The 18,667-nt window shown below is 60.9% G+C and overlaps 3 protein-coding genes across 4 annotated transcripts; 1 reads left to right on the top strand and 2 right to left on the bottom strand.

The window, feature by feature from the left end:
• Window positions 1-1,281: 1,281 nt before the first annotated feature.
• On the bottom strand, window positions 1,282-7,349 carry SPSB3 (splA/ryanodine receptor domain and SOCS box containing 3). Of its 2 annotated transcripts, none has more exons than XM_032197416.1 (7): window positions 7,310-7,349; window positions 6,706-6,854; window positions 4,846-5,023; window positions 3,854-4,041; window positions 3,117-3,219; window positions 2,459-2,584; window positions 1,282-2,294 (listed from the first exon to the last, which is right to left on the bottom strand). In XM_032197416.1, the coding sequence occupies exons 2-7, from the start codon at window positions 6,832-6,834 to the stop codon at window positions 1,951-1,953; spliced, it is 1,068 nt and encodes a 355-aa protein (XP_032053307.1). In that variant the 5' UTR covers window positions 6,835-6,854; window positions 7,310-7,349; the 3' UTR covers window positions 1,282-1,950. The 2 variants fall into 2 exon arrangements, with proteins under 2 accessions (XP_032053307.1, XP_032053309.1); XM_032197418.1 differs by lacking the exon at window positions 7,310-7,349 and adding an exon at window positions 6,980-7,013.
• Window positions 6,833-11,367, top strand: NUBP2 (nucleotide binding protein 2). Its single transcript, XM_032197778.1, has 8 exons — window positions 6,833-6,837; window positions 7,564-7,781; window positions 8,300-8,418; window positions 8,992-9,190; window positions 9,328-9,482; window positions 9,727-9,837; window positions 10,127-10,196; window positions 10,514-11,367. Exons 1-8 carry the CDS (start codon window positions 6,833-6,835, stop codon window positions 10,657-10,659), a joined length of 1,023 nt encoding a protein of 340 aa, XP_032053669.1. The 3' UTR covers window positions 10,660-11,367.
• A 1,391-nt stretch (window positions 11,368-12,758) lies between these two features.
• IGFALS (insulin like growth factor binding protein acid labile subunit) lies at window positions 12,759-15,161 on the bottom strand. The gene is made up of 2 exons (XM_032197410.1): window positions 15,146-15,161; window positions 12,759-14,569 (listed from the first exon to the last, which is right to left on the bottom strand). Exons 1-2 carry the CDS (start codon window positions 15,159-15,161, stop codon window positions 12,759-12,761), a joined length of 1,827 nt encoding a protein of 608 aa, XP_032053301.1.
• Window positions 15,162-18,667: the final 3,506 nt, after the last annotated feature.

Raw genomic sequence — 18,667 nt, 5'->3', positions numbered from 1 at the left:
CTTTCCCAAAGCAAAAATTCTGCTTCTCACTCGGAAATAGCTGCAGCTGAGATGGGGGACCCCAAACTGAGGTTTTGGTAATGCTGACTGGGGCCTTCCATAGTGACATGGAACCTCCCGAGCTTCTTCCCGTGCAGCACAGCTCGCCAGCTCAAACCAGCAGCAACCGGTGCTGTGAAAGTGGGAGGGCACCCTCAGAAGAAAGTTCCTCTGTGCCAGTGATTCTTCTGTCTCCATCTGCTAAGGCTTGAATTAGTTCCTGCGAGGAGAAATCCAGCAAGGCAGTTTTTTCTGGCTGGAGCACGACTACAGATGGATTGACAGAGAGCCTGCCCTGCTTAATTACAGCTCGCGTTCAAAGCCTGTAACCAGAGATGCCAGAGCCATCTTTGTTTAAAGATTCATGATGCAGGAAGGAAAGGCATGGTCGTGGGGAATAAATGCAGGCGGAGAAAAAGGCTTTGCACGAGGCTTTTGCAGGTCTACAACAACCAGGAGAAAAGGCTGCAGGTGGCTACTTGTGTTCACAGCAGCAACGCTGGGAGGCTGCTGACTGATCCAGTCCCTGGAGCCTGGCTGTCCTGACAGCGTGGCAGAAACCTGGCAAGAAGTGCTCGAGTACCTGACCCCTCACCGTGCTGCTTGCTCCCAGTGCTCGTGGCCTAATCTGCAAGGAGCCACTAAAGCACTTTTCCCTCCTCTTTCCTGTCTAAAATCTTAGAGCAGCTGAAATGCAAAAAAAAAAAAAGCAGGAAGGCTCTGCTGCGTGCCACTTGCTGGCAGCAGTACCAGGCCACTACTGGATTATTTCTGTTCCAGGCTCCGATCCAGCATTTCTCTCCAGCACGTAGGAGAAGGGGCCTGCTGCAGGCAGCACGCAGGTCTTGGTCAGCGCCTGCCCTGCACACACAAGCTGCTCTGACTTTCAGGCTCTGGGGTGGGCATTTGGGGTTTTCTGGCCATAATCTGTCAGAACGCACTTCTTACCAAACGCTGCAGCCCTCCCTTCCTGTCTGCAGCCACAGGCGTCAGCATGGCTCTGCTGGAGCTCCATCGAGGCCAGGCTGTGGTGGTCCAGTGAGAAGTGCAAGAACCCTCAGCAGCGCAGAGGCAAGGTAATCTCCACCTCCTTCACCTCATCTAGACCTCACAGACAAGTGTTGTATTTAAAATATCCCCTCCGGGCTATTGGCTTTGCTAGCGTGGCTATTTTTGTCAACCACATTCAGAATCGTGCCTTTAAGGGCCATCAGAGGAATGAAAGGCAGTTTATACTTTTTTTATTACAGTTTAATACAGTCTTTGATACAGGAGAAGCAGCAGTAGCCAACATGCAAAGCAATTAAAGTCATGGAGGGGGGCTCAAGAATGATCACTAACAGCTCAACTCTTTTAAGTAATTGCTCTTTCACAAGTGGCACAGATTCATCCCTAGGAGCCCGCTTCCCTAAGTGCTGCCGTTCGATCATGCCCCACAGTGTGATGAATTCATGGCGGATACCAAACCAACACACAACGGTTAGGAGGAGGGGGACTGCTCTTTGATTTCGTCTTTTGATGAATCAAGTCAGTTATTTGACTAGGGTTTGCTAGAAGTATGCTTTGAGACCGGGAGGCCACCTTAAATCTTGTCTCTGCTGACAGCCTGCAGCGAGGAGGCTTCCTTCAGGACGAGGTGATGGCTTTGATGCCGAGCCAGAAGATTAACCCCAGGTACTTGGCTGCAGTTTACCTGTTCCACAGAGCTGAGACCTCTTAGTCAGCAGGTATTTTCAACGCAAGTGACGGATGTTTAGGCTAAAGATTTCAACCAGAGTAAGAGAAATCTTCACAAACAAGTAGAAACGGATGTCCCCGTGAAGAATGAGGTGCGTCAGGCCTGGCCTGCCCTTGCAGGCGGCGGAACAAAACGCCACCCGACTCCCTCAGAGCAGTTCGTCTGAAGAAACACTATGTCCTCCTGCACCTCTTCCTTTGGCAGGCCTCTGCATCCGAGCCACAGGAGCTATCTGAGTCGCTTCCTGACGATGAGGAGGAAGGCTTTGATGTGCTATAGTTCATGCTTAAGACCCACCCCAGTTTGTTGTGTAGCACTTGCTTGAGTCCTGGTGGCAACGGCAGCACCTCCAGCGTGTCCACATAGTTGGGCAGGAGCTGGCGCAGGCGGTAACAGCAGAGGTACTGGAGAGACGTGCAGCTGGCGCAGGAGCGGATCACCTTCATGCTGCTCTTGGCTGCCGTCGAGCACACCATGGGGTAAAACTTCTTGTTCTGCAGCTTCGTAGCTGCAACCCCTGCAGGGGACAGCGTCAGGGAGGCTTCACGTTAGTTTTGACTTGCTTTGCCAGTATTTTCCCTTGCAGCCCAGCTGCAGCCAAACTTTGAGTTCAGCTAAAGCTGCAGCACTCCCCAATTCCCCTCTGCGCCTGAAGGCCACCACGGCTGCCCTTGCTCTTACCTATGCACTTGCGGTTTTTGAAGAACGTGAGTGTCCCGTGCCACGTGTCCAAATGCACCCCGATGATAGAGCCCTGGCCAAACCTCGAGGAGAAGTTTGTCTTGTCACCCTTGTGATGCAGCAGTCCTTAAAATGACACATCTTGCAGTCAATAGAAAGTCTGCACTCCGCAGATTCGCCCCAATTCTCACACGCTTCACTGCAAGCTCCCTCTGGCACAGCCTGTCAGTGCCCACCAAAGCCCTCCGTCCCCTAACCACTCACTGACTGCCCTCCTCCTCAGGGTGTGTGATGGGAAGAGGGAAGCTGAGCTTCTGGAATACCAGAGCCTGGGCAGCAGCACTGAAACCTGCCTCAGTGATATTCAACCTGCAGCCAGAGGCCCTGGAAATTCACACACTGGCTCTAAGGGGTCTGCAAAACGCCGGTACAGTTTGCTGCCCCGAGAGCTGGGAGCAGGAAGCAGCCTGTCCCATGCAATGCGATGCTTAGGCAAGCCCCACAGGTGTGCAGCAGCACTGGGGAAGTGAACAGGCAGCAGCTCATTATAGGTAACTACGTGATTCACAGGCCAGGTGGCCCTTTTGGCTGCAATCCCATTCAGGCCACTGAATTCCTGAACCTGTTGCTGGCTTCCCGGCTGCCCTGCCCGTGTCACCTGTGTAGGAGAGTCCCCAGCTGTCCTCGTCCTTGCCCAGCAGGCTGCAGAAGGTGTGGCGGTACTTGTCCAGGTTCACATCCGATGTCCCAATTCCCACCATCTGGGAGGAAGAGCACAGGCTTAGCACCTGCGGGGGCACCAGGTCTCCCCTCCTTTATTGGCACAGCCCCACAGGTTGGGAATTTGGGTGAAGCCAGGCCAGGGGTGTCAGATCTCCCCTGAAGGGTTTGGCTGGTGCTCAGTGCTCGGGGGCCAGCACGAGGAGCAGCCTGAGCAGTGCTAGGGGAGCTAACGGGGCCGTGGCCCCTGCATTAATGGTGGGGAGCGAGGTCGGGCCCTGGTCACAAGCCACACGAGCAGTGGTCACAGCAGGGCACCCATCCCAGCCCTGCAGGAGGCAAGTTCCAGGCCCGGGGGCAGGAAACGACTCAGCAGCACCCAGCAGAGCCCTGCTGCTAACCGCAGCCTGCCCAGACACTGCCCCATGCTGAGGCCTGACCTTCATCTTCACTGAGTTTATCAGTGGTGATCGACCAGTGGTGTGAAAGGGAAGCAAGCAAATCAGGTTCTGGTCCTAATTCCTGTGGTCTCACCTAAAACCATTTACCCTCCCAGCCTCAATTTCCTTACTGCTAAGCGAGGACACCCAGGTGAGCTGCTGGAGGAAGCCTGCTGCCCTGCTCAGCGCGCACCGGGCTTTTCTGCACGCCTGTGAGCAGCCTGGCTCCACGTACCATGTCCGTGCCATAGACCGGAGAGGTCATCTTGATCTCCCAGAAGTGCTGCCCGTCTGCCAGCTCCTTGTTGCCCCGGATGGCCGCGGTGCCGCAGCTGTACTCCATGTGGAAGTTCACCTTGCGGTTGTCGCAGGTCAGCAGCGTGGCCGTCGACTTGTTCAGGTCATCCCACACCCAGTCAAAATCTGTTCAGGAAGGACAGAGGGGACAAGGATGGGCAAAGGCCTGCAGGGAGCTATTTCCCAGCCAAAGCACGGATGGACAGTTGTTTTGAGGGCCTGTCAAGATTTACTTTTTTTTTTTTTTTTTTTTTAAACCGTTTAAGAGGCTAAATCCTAAGCTGTGCACACGGGAGAATTATTTGAGGGCTGAACTGTTCTGCAGTGCCCCAGTGGGGATGGTTCAGTGCTCTCTCCTGCCTGACACCGCCAGTTCCTGTTCTGGCTAACACAAAGCTCCACAGACCTCCTTTCCTCCGAGGGAATCACACTCACTTCTCGTTGGCTCACAGGGCTAGGGTCAAAGCGTGAGTACAACAGCAGTTCTGCTGTGCCATGGATTTTCTCAGCCAGCCCAGGCCCACCTTCTCTCTCTCTACCTTTCTGCCTGCTCTGAGAAAGCCCCCCCGTGCACCCAGGTGCCCTGCCAGCTCTACCAGGGATCAGCATTAACGGGGCTGGAACCACAGGAGCTGACTCCACTGGCGGCCTCGTCTGGATTTGAAAGTCTCCAGAGGTGAACCCTGATGCGTTAACAAGTTGAGCGCCCAGCTCTTGGAACACCACAGGACGCACGTGCCTGTAATCTTCCTAAAGCCTACGTGGCCTTGAGATGTAAACAAAGGAGCAGCGGGTGCTGGAACACAGATAAGGGCCCCGTGGAGAAGCAAAGATCCACGCAGAGGCGCAGTCCGTGCCCCCAGGCCAGGACCGCACCCACCTCGAACCCCAAAGGACTCCAGCGGGTGGTCTGGGACCCCCTTCCCTTACACTCATCCTCCTCGCCGCACTGGCAGTCCTTGACGCGGTGCAGGGCGTGCAGGCTGGAGCAGTAGGGAGCCTCGCTCTGGTTCTCGCAGTTGCAGTAGGACTCCCCCGTCACGGGGATGGCGCTCGGGATGGAGGGCGAGAGGGAGGAGAACTCCGGCTCCGAATCTGAGTCGCTGTGCTGCGGGGACAGGCAGAGGAACGTCACTGCCCCGCGTCCCCGAGGTCAGAGCCAGGCTGCTCGGAGAGGGCTCCCTGGGGACGTCCCCGGGCTCGTGGCAGCGGCAGCACGGCTGCATCGTGCCCCTGCCGTGTAGGAAGGCAAAGGGGCTGAGCCACCCTGATCACACTGCTTCAGGACCTGTTGGTTTGTGCCCCCGCAGCTTCCATGGGCAGGGAGGCGAGCAGCGCCACAGTCCAAACACAAATTTTTTAGCAAATTGCCAGCCAAGGAACCCCAAAAAAGAGCAGATGCATAACACACAGCTGGGCAGAGAACCTGTACATCTCCACAGGGCTCTGCACCTCGCTGCCAAACCAGGGAAGAGCCAGGCTGCTGGAAACTGCTGCCCCAGAGAGAGGAGGGAAGGGGACAGGGCAGAAGGGAGAAGCAGCAGGCAGGCAGTGAGGCTGCAGCTCCTCACGCCAGTGCTGCGGACAGGCCCACGGGGAACCTGGTGAAGGATTGAAAGGTTTTTGTTTACTTTCAGACACAAACACAAAATCCTGATGTACCATTCCTCCACGCCAAGAGACCCCGGAGCGTCCCAGCACCAGACAACATAAGAGGAAGGGCCCCGCCTCGCCCCGCAGCTTACAAGAGGCTTGGTGTTTCCTAACGGGGTCTCTTACTACAGATCTCAGTGAATTACTCCGGGCTTACTAACTTGTCAGACATCCCTGCTCGTTAGTCACTCCCTCAGCAGCTGGCAAAACCCACGGTGGATTTTGTCATCAGTATTTAAAGACAACAGTCCCTTAAACTCAGGGTGTTGCAGCTGCGTAAGACAGTGGGGCTTGAAATGACTCGAGTTTAATTATCTGCTGCTCACCCCCTCCTTCCCCGGCTTGCTTGATTTGTTTTTCATTGGCCTTTCCTGACTCAGCTACCTAGAAGCCTGACTGCAGAAACACAAAGCTGTGCTGACATTTTCTGGGAGTGCAGTGCCTGGATTTGGGCCCCATGCTCTAGCAGTGGCCTTGCAGTGCTTCAGCCGGGCTTCCAGCTCCCTGTATTCCCAGTGCTGCACAGGCTGTGCAGGGAGCTCAGCTCACGCACTCAAGAACTGGGGAAAAGCAGGAAGGACTGGGGAAAACCGTGAAGGATGGCTGAGGCAAATCCACCTCACTTTGAGACTGTAATTGCACAGACTGAAGCAGTCCCCCAACAGCAGCTGCACAACGACCAGAAGTAAGAACAGGGAAGTACAGGGAGCCACACTGGAGAATGGATGCAGTTTAAATGCATGTTGAGATCACTAAATGAATATTTTAAAAGTATTGTATATATTCTTTATTTCCCTACATATGCATGCTTTACGTGCTTTTAAAAACTGTTTAATTCAGTATGAGTCGGTTTCCTGGCCTGACCAGCCAGAAAACACAGAGCTGTGGTGCACAATCATGAAGTTCCCTGAGCGCTGCTTTGGGGAGAGGCGCTGGGAGCCCCACACTACAGCTTGGAGGCAGCAACCACCTCCATCTCACCAGCCTGCTGGTATAATTTATTAGGAGTATCTCCTGATTTTGGCCAGCTGCGTGCTGCAGCACCAGCTGCCCGCTTACACGGCCCTCGGGTGTCGGGATGGAGGGAGAGGGAAGCTCCCCTTGGCGTGCCGTGCCGCGGCCCCAGCGCCCTCCTACCTGCCCATCCGAGTCGTAGCCCCAGCCTCGCGCTCCGCTGGCCAAAGCCACCGCCCGGCTGTCGGCCTCGTGGCGCACCCCGCTCAGCACGAAGTGCCAGGCCCGGCTGCTCCGCGTGCGGCGAGCCATGGCGTTCCGGGACAGATAGGCTGCAGGGGACGGAGGAGAAAAGAGGGGCCATGAGGATAGGCGCGGTGCCAGCGCCCCTCTGCCGCCCCGCAGCACCCGGCCCTTTGCCTGGCCTCCCCCAGGGGCACAGCCCCAGGGCTCCCACCTCGCCTAGCCCCCGCTGACGGCTCCCAAGCACGGATGAGGCCGCTGAGGGAGGCGGGGGGGGAACCGCACGGCCCGGCCCGGCCCTGCCCCAGGCCCGGCGCCTGCCTCAGGCCCTGCCCCTGCCCCAGGCCCAGGCCCTGCCTCAGGCCTAGGCCGGGCCCCCCCCCAGCCCCCCGCAGCCGCTGGGCCTCAGCGCCTGGGGCCTGGCCGAGGCCTCGGGGCCCGCTCCGGCGCCCCCGGGGCTCCCCCAGCGGGGGGGGCGGCCGCCACCGGGCCCCGCTCCCGCAGCACCCTGGGCCCGCCCGGGCCGCCCCCGGCCCCGACCTACTTTCCCCTCCCGGCACATAAACAATCCGCTCCCGGGCCCGCCCCTCCCCCGCGCCCATTGGTTCATCCCCTCGCCTCGCCGCCCTGCGGTTGGTTCGCACAGCTGTCGCTCACGGCGCAGGGTGAAGGGAAGGTGGGAGGAGCCCGCACGGAGCTCGATGTTACTGGCTGTGCCGCGCGTCAATCATCGCGGAGGAGAGCTATTGGGTGGAGGCCGGCGAGGGGAAAGCGCGGAGCCTATTGGTCGGGCGACAGACTGAGGGGCGGGGTGAAACTGCGAGCGCGGGTTGCTATTGGGGGAGGCGCCTGCCAGTCGGGGGGAGGCGGGGCTTCCGCGGCGGAAGACGGAAGCGGGCGGCGCTGCGCGGCAGCGGCAGCATGGAGGGGGCGGCGGCGGGCGGTGAGCGCCGAGACCGGGACCGCGACCGGGACCGGGCCTTGGCTCCCCGCGTACCGGAGCCTGGCGGGCCCCGGTGCGGGGCTGCCGCTGGCACCCGGCCCCGCGCCGCCTCTCCCGGTGCCCCCCCGGTCCCCTTCGGGCCCTTCCCGGCTGCCCCCGGTCCCCTCCCGAGCCCCCCAGGTCCCCCCCGTTCCCTTCCCGGTCCCCTTCGGGCCCCCCCCGGTTTCCCCCGGTCCCCTCCAGGTCCCCCCATTCCCCCCCCGCCCTTACCCCGCGTGCAGGCCCGGATGAGCTCCGCCGTGCTCCCCGCGGGCTCCATGCTGGTGGCCCCTCAGCAGCGCTGCCCGCGGTACCGGAGCTGCGTTCCCCGCCCGGCCCCTCCCGGTGCCCGGCCCCCGGCAGGAAGCGCCGAGGGGCTGAGCTCACCCCGGGGCCCCGCGGCTGCTCGTGGCCGCGCTGCCGCAGCGCTGAGGTCATCGGGGCCGGGCCGGGCCCTCTCCAAACCCGGCCCCTGCCCCTGCAGCACCGTGGGGACGGCTCCGCGCTGCCGCCCCTGACCCCTCGGTCCTTTCTTTTTTCCCCCTCTCCCAGAGCAAAGCAACCTGTCCGGCGTGCGGCACGTCGTGCTGGTGCTCTCCGGGAAGGGCGGCGTGGGGAAGAGCACCGTGGCCACGCAGCTGGCCCTGGCGCTGCGGCAGGCTGGCAAGAAGGTGAGCGAGTGGCTGGGCTCTGACTTCTCCTTCCCAACATCCATCCTCGTCCTTTCCGTACTCTATGTGAGCAGCACAAGGATGCTCTGCTAAGGATCTGGGTTTTCCTGATCCTAAAACGCCCAGCAGAGGTTTTTCTTTTCCTCCTTTGTCCAAGAGGCTGACAGGATCCAAGGCTTTTTTTTTTTTTTTTTTTCCCCAGTGTTGTTTTCCAAACTGGGGTACTGGGAAATGATTTCCTTGTTTGTGCTGTGACACAGTCCCCTGTGGAATGAGGCGGGCTGGCTGTCAGCACAGCAAGGACAAAGGGGAGCTGCGAGCACAAGGCAGATGAGTTCCAGGAGGGCTCCTTAAAGGCTGCGAGGAGCCACTGCCTGGTAGCTTCTGGCAGGACCTTGCCATAAATACATCTCCAAAGTGCCTGTAAATATCCAGGAGGTGCTTCCTTGGAGGGAAAGAGACTGGGAGGGCAGTCAGAACGCAAAGCAGCCCTTTGAAACTTTGCTTCAAACCTGCTGCTGAGCTGGGGCCGTGCTCAGGTCTGTCTGAAGGGCTCTGCCTCGTCGCCCGCAGGTGGGGATCCTGGACGTGGACCTGTGCGGCCCCAGCATACCCCGCATGTTCAGGGTGCAGGACAGCGACGTGCACCAGTGCGACAGCGGCTGGGTGCCGGTCTTCGTGGACCAGGAGAAGAGCATCTCGCTCATGTCCATCGGCTTCCTGCTGGAGAAGCCAGACGACGCCGTGGTGTGGAGAGGCCCCAAGAAAAACGGTATGGTCGGTTCTTGCTGCCTCCAGAGCTCGGGGAGGTCAGCAAAGCCTCTCGGGGGTGCTGCTGGCTCCTGCTCTGCAGGGCTGTCTCCCCAGGTGAGTTCCGTCTCTCAGGCAGGGTGCCCTTTATTCCTGCAGCTTTGATAAAGCAGTTTGTTGCCGACGTGGCCTGGGGGGACCTGGATTTCCTCATCGTGGACACGCCGCCGGGCACCTCTGACGAGCACATCTCCACGGTGGAGGCCCTGCGGCCCTACAAGCCCCTTGGAGCAATCCTAGTCACAACACCCCAGGTAGGACAACCCGCTGGAGCCCCCAGGCACAGCTGATGGTGGGGTTTGCACCCCAAATAACACCGTCACCCATCCTCCAGCACAGCCCCTGTGTGCAGCTCCTGTAGTGAAGGGCTTGGCTTGAGTTATGGCCAGCAACATCTCCAAATTCCCTCCTCGCCTGTGCCACAAACCACGCGCGTGCCTGTTCCAGAGCCACCTCTGGAGGGACAGACACCTCTAACCACCCCCGCTGTCCCCGCAGGAGGTGGCTGTGGGGGACGTGAGGCGAGAGCTGACCTTCTGTAAGAAGACGGGCCTGCGAGTGCTGGGCATCGTGGAGAACATGAGCGGCTTCGTCTGCCCGCACTGCTCGGTGGGTTTGTTGGTGCTGCCGGGTCCTTGGGGGCTCCTGGGCATTTGGGGGCATCGCATGCCGCGGTGATGGGGTCAGTGAAACGCCACGGGGGTGGTGCTGTGAGCCTGGGGGACAAAAAGCTGCTGGGGGAGCTGTGGAAAAGAAGCCACGGGCTCTGCTGTCCTACAAAAAGCTGGGGGAGGGCAGGGGCGAGGGCAGCGCCCTGCGGCAGGAAGGTGGAGGGGAGCTGGTGCTGCGCAGGGCTCTGTGCTGGGTGCGTGACTCGCTGCTGTTTCTCCTCCTGCAGGAGTGCACAAACGTCTTCTCCAAAGGGGGAGGCGAGGAGCTGGCCAAGTACGCCGGAGTCCCCTTTCTGGGTGAGTGGCCCCTGGAGCAGAGCCCTTCTCATCGGGGGTGACGCCCGCGTGGTGCTGTGGGGGTACTGGGGCGGGTGGGCTGGGCCCTGGGAGCCCCTGGGGCTGGTCAGAGATGAGGTGCAGTTCTTGGTTTTCTCCTCGGCCATCCACGGAGCAGAGGGAGGTGAGAAGCAGCTGCTGAAGAGCTTGGTGCAGGCAGTGCCTGTCCTTCCTGCTGCCCCGGAGATGCCTCTGGCAGGGCTATTTCTTCACCCCGACTCCATCCTTTGCCCTGGGATGAGCCAGCAGTCACTCTCCCCTTTCCTTCTCTCCCACAGGCTCCGTTCCCCTGGACCCCCAACTTAGCCAGAGCTTGGAGGAAGGCCGAGACTTCATCCGGGAGTTTCCCAAGAGCTCCGCCTTCCCCGCCTTGGTCCACATTGCCCAGCAGGTCTTGGACAGCGCATCGCAGCCGAGCTCCTGAGGAGGGTTTGGGGCTGGACTCTCGCCTGGCCCAGCAGCACCATCAGCAGCCGGTGCTGGTGGGGAAGAAAAGAGGCTGCAGGAGCTGTTTAATTAACCATGAGGCTCTGTCAGTGGGGGATGATGGAGGGAGGGGGGCTCACAGCATCAGTGCCGCTTATGGCAACCCAAAAAGGGAAGTGATGCTCCACCTCCCCGCGTCTGAAGAGCCCCTGCGTGGGTGTTTGTGCTCACACGCCGCCTTCCTCTGCGACCAGCTGTTGTCCAGGTACTTGTGGAGCCTCTTCCCGCAGCACCTCACTCACTGCAGTGCTGTTGACGATGACTGAACGCAGCTCCAGTGGCGAGCATCATCAGCTGGGGTGGCTGCTCCCTTGCTGAGCCCAAATGGCAAAAATAATCTGCGTCGTAGCTCCTCGTGCTGCTGCCTTCTGCTTTCCTCGCGTGACACACCACGGTACTTGGTTCAGTGGCTGGCCAGTCAGTGTTGGACGCTGTGCTGAGGGCCCAAGCCCAGCCAGCCCGCTCTGAAACCTCCCTGTTGGTACGTGAAGTGCCTCTGAGGGCACGGGATGTGCTTCACGTGAGGAGGTGTCCTTAGGAGATCTGGTACCCTTCTGAAGCCTGCATCCTACCATACTGGAAACAAAGTCTTTTTGGGGTTTATCGTGACTCAGGAATATTTTTAAAAGTTCCAGACAGTAAACAGTTTTCTTAAAATTCAAGTCTGTGACTTCTGTTTTTCTACGGCTTTGTGCCTCGCCATGGCCGAGTCTTGGTGTTAAGAGCGCTTCATGTAGACCTAGGTATCTCCTGCGTTTCCTTGGTGGGGTTCAGCTGTGTCTTTCCTCCTCCATGCCAGCTTCTGGATCCTGCCAGACCCTTGTCTGGTTGACATGTGGGGCTCCTCCAGCTCCTGGTGGCTCTGGCCGTGCTGTCTCCCGAGCATCTGTCCCCGCTCGTGCTGCACCCACCGTTAGGACTCGCACCGGGTTAGGCTTCCCCAATTGCACCTTTCCTGGAAGCCTTGCCTGACCTTTGCTCGCTGATCCAGGATTTGGAGAGCGGGGCTGTTCCCTCGGCCGGGCACCTCCTGGCCCGTGACACCCGTGTGCCCCTGCCCCGTCCTGCACTAAACCCACTGCGTCCTCGTGGCTCTCAGCATACAGGGAGCTGGTGGCAGCGATCCTCACAGCGCAGGAGGAGCCTGCAGTACAAATCCTGCTCTGCAGCAACGCTGCATGGAAGGGACTGGGACCGTGGCTGTTGGCTGCGCACGCAGTTGGGGATTTTGGGCCACTGAGCCCGGTCCCGGTCCTTCCTTCACGGCCGCTCATCCTGTAGAAAGCTCGCTGCAAGCCCCGCTGGGCTCTGGGGACATGGGGAGCCTGCAGCACCCGCGCTCCCAGGCTGAGCTGGGCTGCCTGCGAGCCCCGAGAGGCTCTGATAAGAAGCCCTGGCTGGGTGCGGCACGTGCTTTGGAAAAAACATACTTACAAGACGGGTTGCGATAGCTCCAAAGGTTTATTTGTCTGCTTGCGATTTATCGGGTAAGTGACGCGTGTGTGTGGCTTTCTGTACCCCGCCTGCATCGGCCGTGGCAAGGGGCTCTCAAAGCGAGCCCTCCGCCCCCTTCCCCAAGCCGACAGGGGAGCTCAACGGGGAATTTGGGATTTCTGTTTTACCCTCAAACCTACCCTACGGGGCGGAGGTGACCCCGTGGGCTGGGTTCTAGTGCTGATTTTCTGACACACGGGGTCCTGCTGCTGGATGGGGCTGGAGGGGGAGATGCTGGGGGCCCTGGGTGAGGTGTGGGGGCTCGGGGAGGTTGGGTGCTGCCCACCGGTGGGGACAGGGTGAAGCCACCCGACCTCCTGCTTTGTGTCAGGAGCGTGCTTTGCTCTGTCCTGGCGATGGGTGCTGGTCTCTAAACACCTCCAGACTCAAAGACTTTGGTTCGTGGAGCCGGTGCCTGTCCCCCCCCCTCGCCTTCCCCAGGTCCAGGACACACGGACGGGGCCGGGCTGACCGCGGGCAGCGGTGGAGCCGTCGCTCCCGGCACTGCCCTGGTGAGCCCGGCACGGTGGGGACGGGCGCGTGTCAGCAGTGGGCAAAGCTGTCCTCACTGGTGTCGCGGAGGTCCAGGCCTGCAAGACCAGGGGGGTGGCGGCAGGTGAGGTTGTTGTAGGTGTAGACGGGGACGTGGGAGTCATCCCCCTCGGCCACAGACTGCACGAAGCGCGGGACCACCGCGGGGTGCCGCAGGGAGAAGTCCCGCAGCCCCTTCAGCGAGCAGTTGCAGTGCCAGTTGTTCCCCCCCAGCCACAGCTGCTCCAGGGCGAAGGAAGGGCAGAGGAAGCCCACCGAGAAGGTCTCCAGGGAGTTGTTGCTCAGGCTGAGGTACCGCAGGTTGGCCAGGGGGGAGATGACGGCGTTGTCCAGCGTCTCCAGCTGGTTATGGGAGAGGTCGAGCCAGAAAAGTCTCTGGAGAGGGCTGAAGGTGTCCTGGGAGACGTCCAGGAGCTGGTTGGAGGAGAGGAAGAGGTACTCCAGGTTGCTCAGACCCACAAAGAGCTGGGACGAGAGGTGGCTCAGCCTGTTGTGCTTCAGGTCGAGCTCCAGGAGCTCGTGCAGTTCGCTGAAGCTCCGGTCCTCGATGACGGTGACGGCGTTGTGCTGCAGGAAGAGGCGCCGCAGGCTGGAGAGGCCGGAGAAGGTGCCGGCCCTGATCCTGCCGAGGCAGCTGTGCTCCAGGTGGAGGCTGTGCAGCTTGGTGACCCCCTTGAAGACGAAGTCGGGCAGGGCCTTGATGCAGTTGGCAGACAGGTGCATCACCGCCACGTTGTACAGCCCCAGGAAGGCCCCGACCCTGATGTCCTGCAGCTGGTTGTTGTTGAGGCTCAGCACCTCCAGCTGGCCCAGCCCCTCGAAGGTCCTTTCGGCCAGGCTCCGGATCCTGTTGTGGCCCAGCTGCAGCTCCTCCAGGAACTGGAGGTCTTTGAAAGTCCTGGGCCGCAGGCTGCTGATGGAGTTGGTGGACAAGCGTAGGACGTGCAGGCTCAGGAGGCCCAGAAACGTGTCCTCAAAGAGCGAGACGAGGCGGTTGTGGGACAGATCCAGCCACCGGAGGGACTTCATGCCCATGAAGGCGCGGGGTGCGATGGCGTTGATCTGGTTGTGGTTCAGGTAAAGCTTCTGCAGCTTCTGCAGCTTGACGAAGATGTTGATTTTGATGCCCTTGAGCGCGTTCCCGCTCAGGTCCAGCTCCTTCAGCTCCGTAAGGCTGCAGAAGAGCTGGTGCTGCAGGTAGGGGAGCTTGTTCCCCGCCAGGATCAGCTCCCTCAGGTTGGGCAGGTCGTGGAAAACCTTGTCGGGCAGCACAACCAGCGAGTTCCAGCCCAGGTTCAGGTACCACAGGTTGGAGAGCCCGGCAAACAGCCCTTCCTCCACCTTGCTGAAGAAGTTGTTGTTGAGGCTGAGGGAGACGAGGTTCTGGGTGTGCAGGAAGGTGTGGGGCGCCAAGTGCTTGAGGCGGTTGCGCTCGAGGTGGAGGTGGTAGAGGCTGCGCAGCCCGTGGAAGGCGTGCTGCTCCACGGCGGCCAGCTGGCTGCTCTGCAGGTCCAGGAAGTCCAGCCCCGAGAGGTTCCTGAAGGCCGCGGCCGGCAGCTGGGTGAAGTTGTTGCCGTCCAGCCAGAGGGCTTTGGCGTTGGCGGGGACGTCCTCGGGGAGCTGCGTCAGGTTGCGGCCGCTGCAGAAGACGTTGAGCTCCTCGCTGTAGTCGTCCAGGCTGCAGGCGCAGGGGCTGGGGCAGCGCAGGGGCTCCGCGGGCTCCTTGGGGACGTCCCCATCGTGGGGCTGGGACGCGGCGGCCAACAGCAGGGCCAGGGGCAGCAGGAGCGGGGCCCTGCCCGCTGCGGGGCACGGAGGGAAGGGAAACCGTGAGCGGGGCGAGCGTGGGGTGGAGACCCCCGCGTGCAGGGCGATGGCTGCCAGAGGGGACGATGCAGGGCTGGGGGACCTGAGAGCCTTGGGCTGTGCCACCGTGGTGTGGCACATGTCACCTAGCAGCACCACGGGGCAGGGATGCCTTCTGCCACCGGTGTCCCGCAGGGGATGGCGGCCTCTGGTGTCCCCCTGCCCAGGGGCTGGCTGGTCCCAGCCCATGCGTGCGCAGGGCTGTGTCCCGAGTCCCCCCCCATGCCCTCGTGGGTCTCTGTCCCTATGTCACAGCAGTGGCTTCTTCCTTCCCCCAGAAATGCCAGCAACAGCGCTCCTCGTCCCCTCGCCTCCTTCCTCCCCAAATTCACAGAGAGGGCTCTGCGTCACCGTGCCCCAGAAGGCGCAGGAGCTCCCCGCCTGAGTATTGAGCAGCAGAAAGCGAGGGGGGATAAAGAAGTTACCGGCAGCCACCCAGCAAAGTCCCGGCAGGGTTTGGCCTCTCCCCCCCCCCGGCGCCCCCTCGCCCTGCCCGGCTCCCTGTGCCTTACCTCTGCCTGCGCTCATGGTGGCGGGCGGCTCCGTGCGCGCTCCCGGCCCCGCGCAGGGATGGAGCAACCACCTTGACGCCCGTCCAGCGCCCGCCGCTGGCCTTAACCCTGCCGCTGCTGGGCTCGGCCACGGCCGGAGAGAGAAGGGACAGGCACAGGGCTTCTCCCCCTGCTCCGTGGCGGTGTTTGTCCCAGCTGCAGGGGCACACGGAGACGTCTGCGGGAGCGCCGAGCACAGGAGCCGAGGTGAAGCGCCGGGAGATGGTCCTGGGGGACGATGCTCCTGCTGGGGATGGGGTTTGGGTGGGAGGTGAGGAGAGGCAGAAGGATGAGGGCACCTCGTGGGGTGGCTGAAGCTGTGCCCCAGGCTCCTGTAGGGTCCCCACCGGGTAGCACCGGCCCTTTGCTGAGGGTGCTGGTGGGGTGAGCACGGCGCCAGACCCGTGTCCCGGTGGCCGTGCTGGGGGCACAAAGGGCACTCAGCGTGGGCTGTCCCCACAGCCCGGGCACTGCGGTGTGGCGCAGCGTATGCAGAGGCCACCAGAAGGGCTCGCTCCTTCCTTCACGTAGGGGGTTTCGTGCTGGGGGTTTCCCATCAATGTCCCTTCCCCATAGTGCTGGGGGAAATGCAAAATGCTCCAGTGTGAGCTTTTCTCCTCGACAGGGTCCTGGTTTGCACCCCCGTGATGCCCAAACTCCCCAGCTCTGCGTGTCCGTGCGGAGAGCTGAGGGCTGGCAGCGGGAAGCCAAGGCAGCCCCGAGCCCGCGAGGTCCCCGTGGGTGCTGGTGGCAGCGCTCCCCTGCTGGAGCCGCCTGGCAGCTCCCCAGGTCCGTGGGGACGCTCTGACCCCGTCCTGTATCCCAGGTCATTTTCCCCACCTGCCTGTGTCCAATGTGGCTTCCGAAGAATTCTTTACCAATTTCCAGGAAAAAAAAAAAAAAAAAAAGGTCGCTGGTGCCCAGGCTGGAGGAGCCCTGTTGGCTCCCTGGTATCAGCCACCCGATGAACCCAGGGAAAAGCCCCCGCTCGCCCTTCAGCTCCTGCAGCTCGCCTCATGCCAGTCCCTGGGGACGAGGACAGGGATGATACGGGGACAGTGATGCTGTGCAGCTGGGCTGGCGGGGGGTCTGTCCCTGCTGCCACCTCTCCATCCCCACAGAGCACACCTTGTCCTCCCCTGGCTCGCAGGGGACTTCTCAGGTCCCCGTTCTTTAATTTTGGCAGAGGTTTGAAACGGTGGAAAACCGGGGAGCGTGCCCATGGGAACAAGTGTCAGGGTGAGCGAGCGAGGGATGCTGGCGGTTCTTTGCTCAACGCGATCGAACTTTGCAGCCCGGCTCAATGAGAAATGTTTTTCCAGTTTCTTTTTGGCCCGCAGCAGCGCTCTCCTCCCCCTCTATTTTAATCTTCTATTCTGGGAAATTATAGATCCGAAGGGAGAAGCGGGCGATGGAGACCAGCGCCCCCACCGCCAGGCGCTAAGCACATATTGACACAGGGCGTAATCAATGGGGGAGCCACAAACAGCTGAACCAGCACGGCCCCACCGGCCAAAACCCACAAAACCCACGGGGTAAATTTTAAAAGCGAGCGACCCGCAGCCGCTGGGAAGGTGACGCCGCGCACAGAGAGCCTCTCGCTGGGCAAACAGCAAACAAACGGCGATGGGGAAAGCAGCAGCCCCTTTCCCACGCTGTCCTCAGGCCCTCGTCTCCCAAATCCTCCCGGAATGCTCGGGACCCCGGGGCTGGAGGGGCTCGGTGACACCTTGGGGACTTGGAAGGGGGTCCCCGCTGCCACAACCTCCTCCTGCCGGCACCGCGGCCCTTGGTGTGCTCAGGCAGGACCAAAGTCCTGCCCTGGTTGCCATGGAGAGGGCTGTAAGGGTATTAGGGAGAGCAGCAAAATCACCAAAAAAACACTTTCGGACCTATTTCAGCTCTTGGGAGTCATTGCCCACCCCCAGCCCCCTTCCCTGCCCACCCTGGCGTCCCAGCCTGGGGTCCCCTGGGGTGGGACGCTGCAGCCTGGGGCGTACAGGCCCATACTGGTGGCAGTGGTGGGGCACTGGTGGGGCACTGGTGGGGCACTGGTGGCACTGGGAGGTGCTGGGGGCACAGGAGGGGCTGCGCGACCCCCCTGCCACCGCCACCCCTCCGGCCTCCGGCCGCCAGGGGGCGCCACAACAACACCGCCTCCACCCGGAAGTGCCCGCGCCCGTTGCTATGGAGACGCGGCGCGGCCTGGCCAGGCCCGGCCCTGCCCGGCGGGAGGAGGCCGCGGGAGGCCCCGAGTCCGGTGCCCGGTGCCCGGTGCTCGGTGCCCGGAGCCCTCCCGGCGCACCCCGTGCTGCAAGGGCCGGCCGGGGTGGGGACCGGCGGTGTGGTGTCCGAGGCCTGCCCCAGTTCCCCTTTGAGCTGTTTTAGAGCTGTGTCCAGGTGCAGGCTTGCTGGTGACCCAGCCACCACCTCCTGTGCGTGCCCGCACTCTGGAGCAAAGGGAAAACTCGGCACAGAGTTACCATGTGTGCCCTTTGTGGGTTAATAAAGCACGTCTGGGTTATATGGGTTTGTTGTCATTCTTTATTTGGTGGTTGGTTTTCACTGGACACAGGCTTTGGGTCGCAATGACAGACCGAAGCCAGCCGTGCCTGCCCCTCTGCCACCGGTGCTGTGAGGACAGCGTCTGTCCTTCATCTTTCCAAACCAGGGGAAAAAACATCACGGCTGTGTCTGGTGTGGGCACAGCACCCAGCACTGAGGTGGCTTTGCTCCGAGCTGGGCCCGCCAGCCAGCGTAGGTCCATAAATAACACCGTGTGTTATTTAATTATCCTCACCGTGCCGTGACGAGCCAAGCAAAGGCTGGCAGGTGGAGCAGGCGCCCCTCGGGAGCCAGCCTGCTGCGTGTCCCTGCGCCAGCGTGGGCCCTGGCCACACGTGGGCCCCCGCCTGTGCTGGGGCATTGTGGCCCCGCTCCTCTCCCCGGCGTGCCCGAGCGCCCGCTGCCTGCTTCCCAGCGCTCTGGCGCTGTGGGCGTGTGTGAATTTGGCTTTCTGCTCAGCAGTGGGTGTGAAGAGACTGTGAATTCTCATCCCCGCTTTCATTACCTTAATAAAATTACTTCGGGGCTATTCTGTTCTTTTGCAGAAAAATAAGATATTAGCTGCATGTTTCATTAGTTTCTCCTTCCCCTAAGCCCCCAGAGGGCTCTGCTGCTGGGTCACACATCCGCAGCCATTCATGAAATCCACTTTGAGGTGCTAGAGGATCTTCGACAGCAGCCAGGACCAGATGCCACTGGTGAGGAGCTGGTGAACGATGCTTGGCATCGTGCTTGTATCAGGATGGGCCCTCTCCCTCGGCCATAAATTTAGCTTAGCTACTAACAAGTTATTCAGAGCTGTGGTCTTTATGAATGTTGTATCATCAATGCTTTTCTTAAGAGACAAATTCTTACCTAAACTCGCCTGCTGTACAGAAATAGAGATAATAAGCCTGAAATTAGATGAAAAAACAGCAT

Source organism: Aythya fuligula, chromosome 15 (assembly GCF_009819795.1).
Source record: "Aythya fuligula isolate bAytFul2 chromosome 15, bAytFul2.pri, whole genome shotgun sequence".
Lineage (NCBI taxonomy): Eukaryota > Metazoa > Chordata > Aves > Anseriformes > Anatidae > Aythya > Aythya fuligula.
This window is presented reverse-complemented; position numbering and strand designations above follow the sequence as displayed.

Excerpts from the sequence above, each read along its gene's own strand:
- NUBP2 (XM_032197778.1), top strand. Across the intron at positions 7,782-8,299 it reads CCGGAGCCTGGCGGGCCCCG|AGCAAAGCAACCTGTCCGGC; the intron begins GTGCGGGGCTGC and ends CCCCTCTCCCAG. Across the intron at positions 9,191-9,327 it reads GAGAGGCCCCAAGAAAAACG|CTTTGATAAAGCAGTTTGTT; the intron begins GTATGGTCGGTT and ends TTATTCCTGCAG.
- SPSB3 (XM_032197416.1), bottom strand. The coding sequence starts at position 6,834 with ATGGCTCGCCGCACGCGGAGCAGCCGGGCCTGGCACTTCGTGCTGAGC. Across the intron at positions 4,042-4,845 it reads GTGCGGCGAGGAGGATGAGT|ATTTTGACTGGGTGTGGGAT; the intron begins GTAAGGGAAGGG and ends CTTCCTGAACAG. Across the intron at positions 2,295-2,458 it reads CAAAAACCGCAAGTGCATAG|GGGTTGCAGCTACGAAGCTG; the intron begins GTAAGAGCAAGG and ends TGTCCCCTGCAG.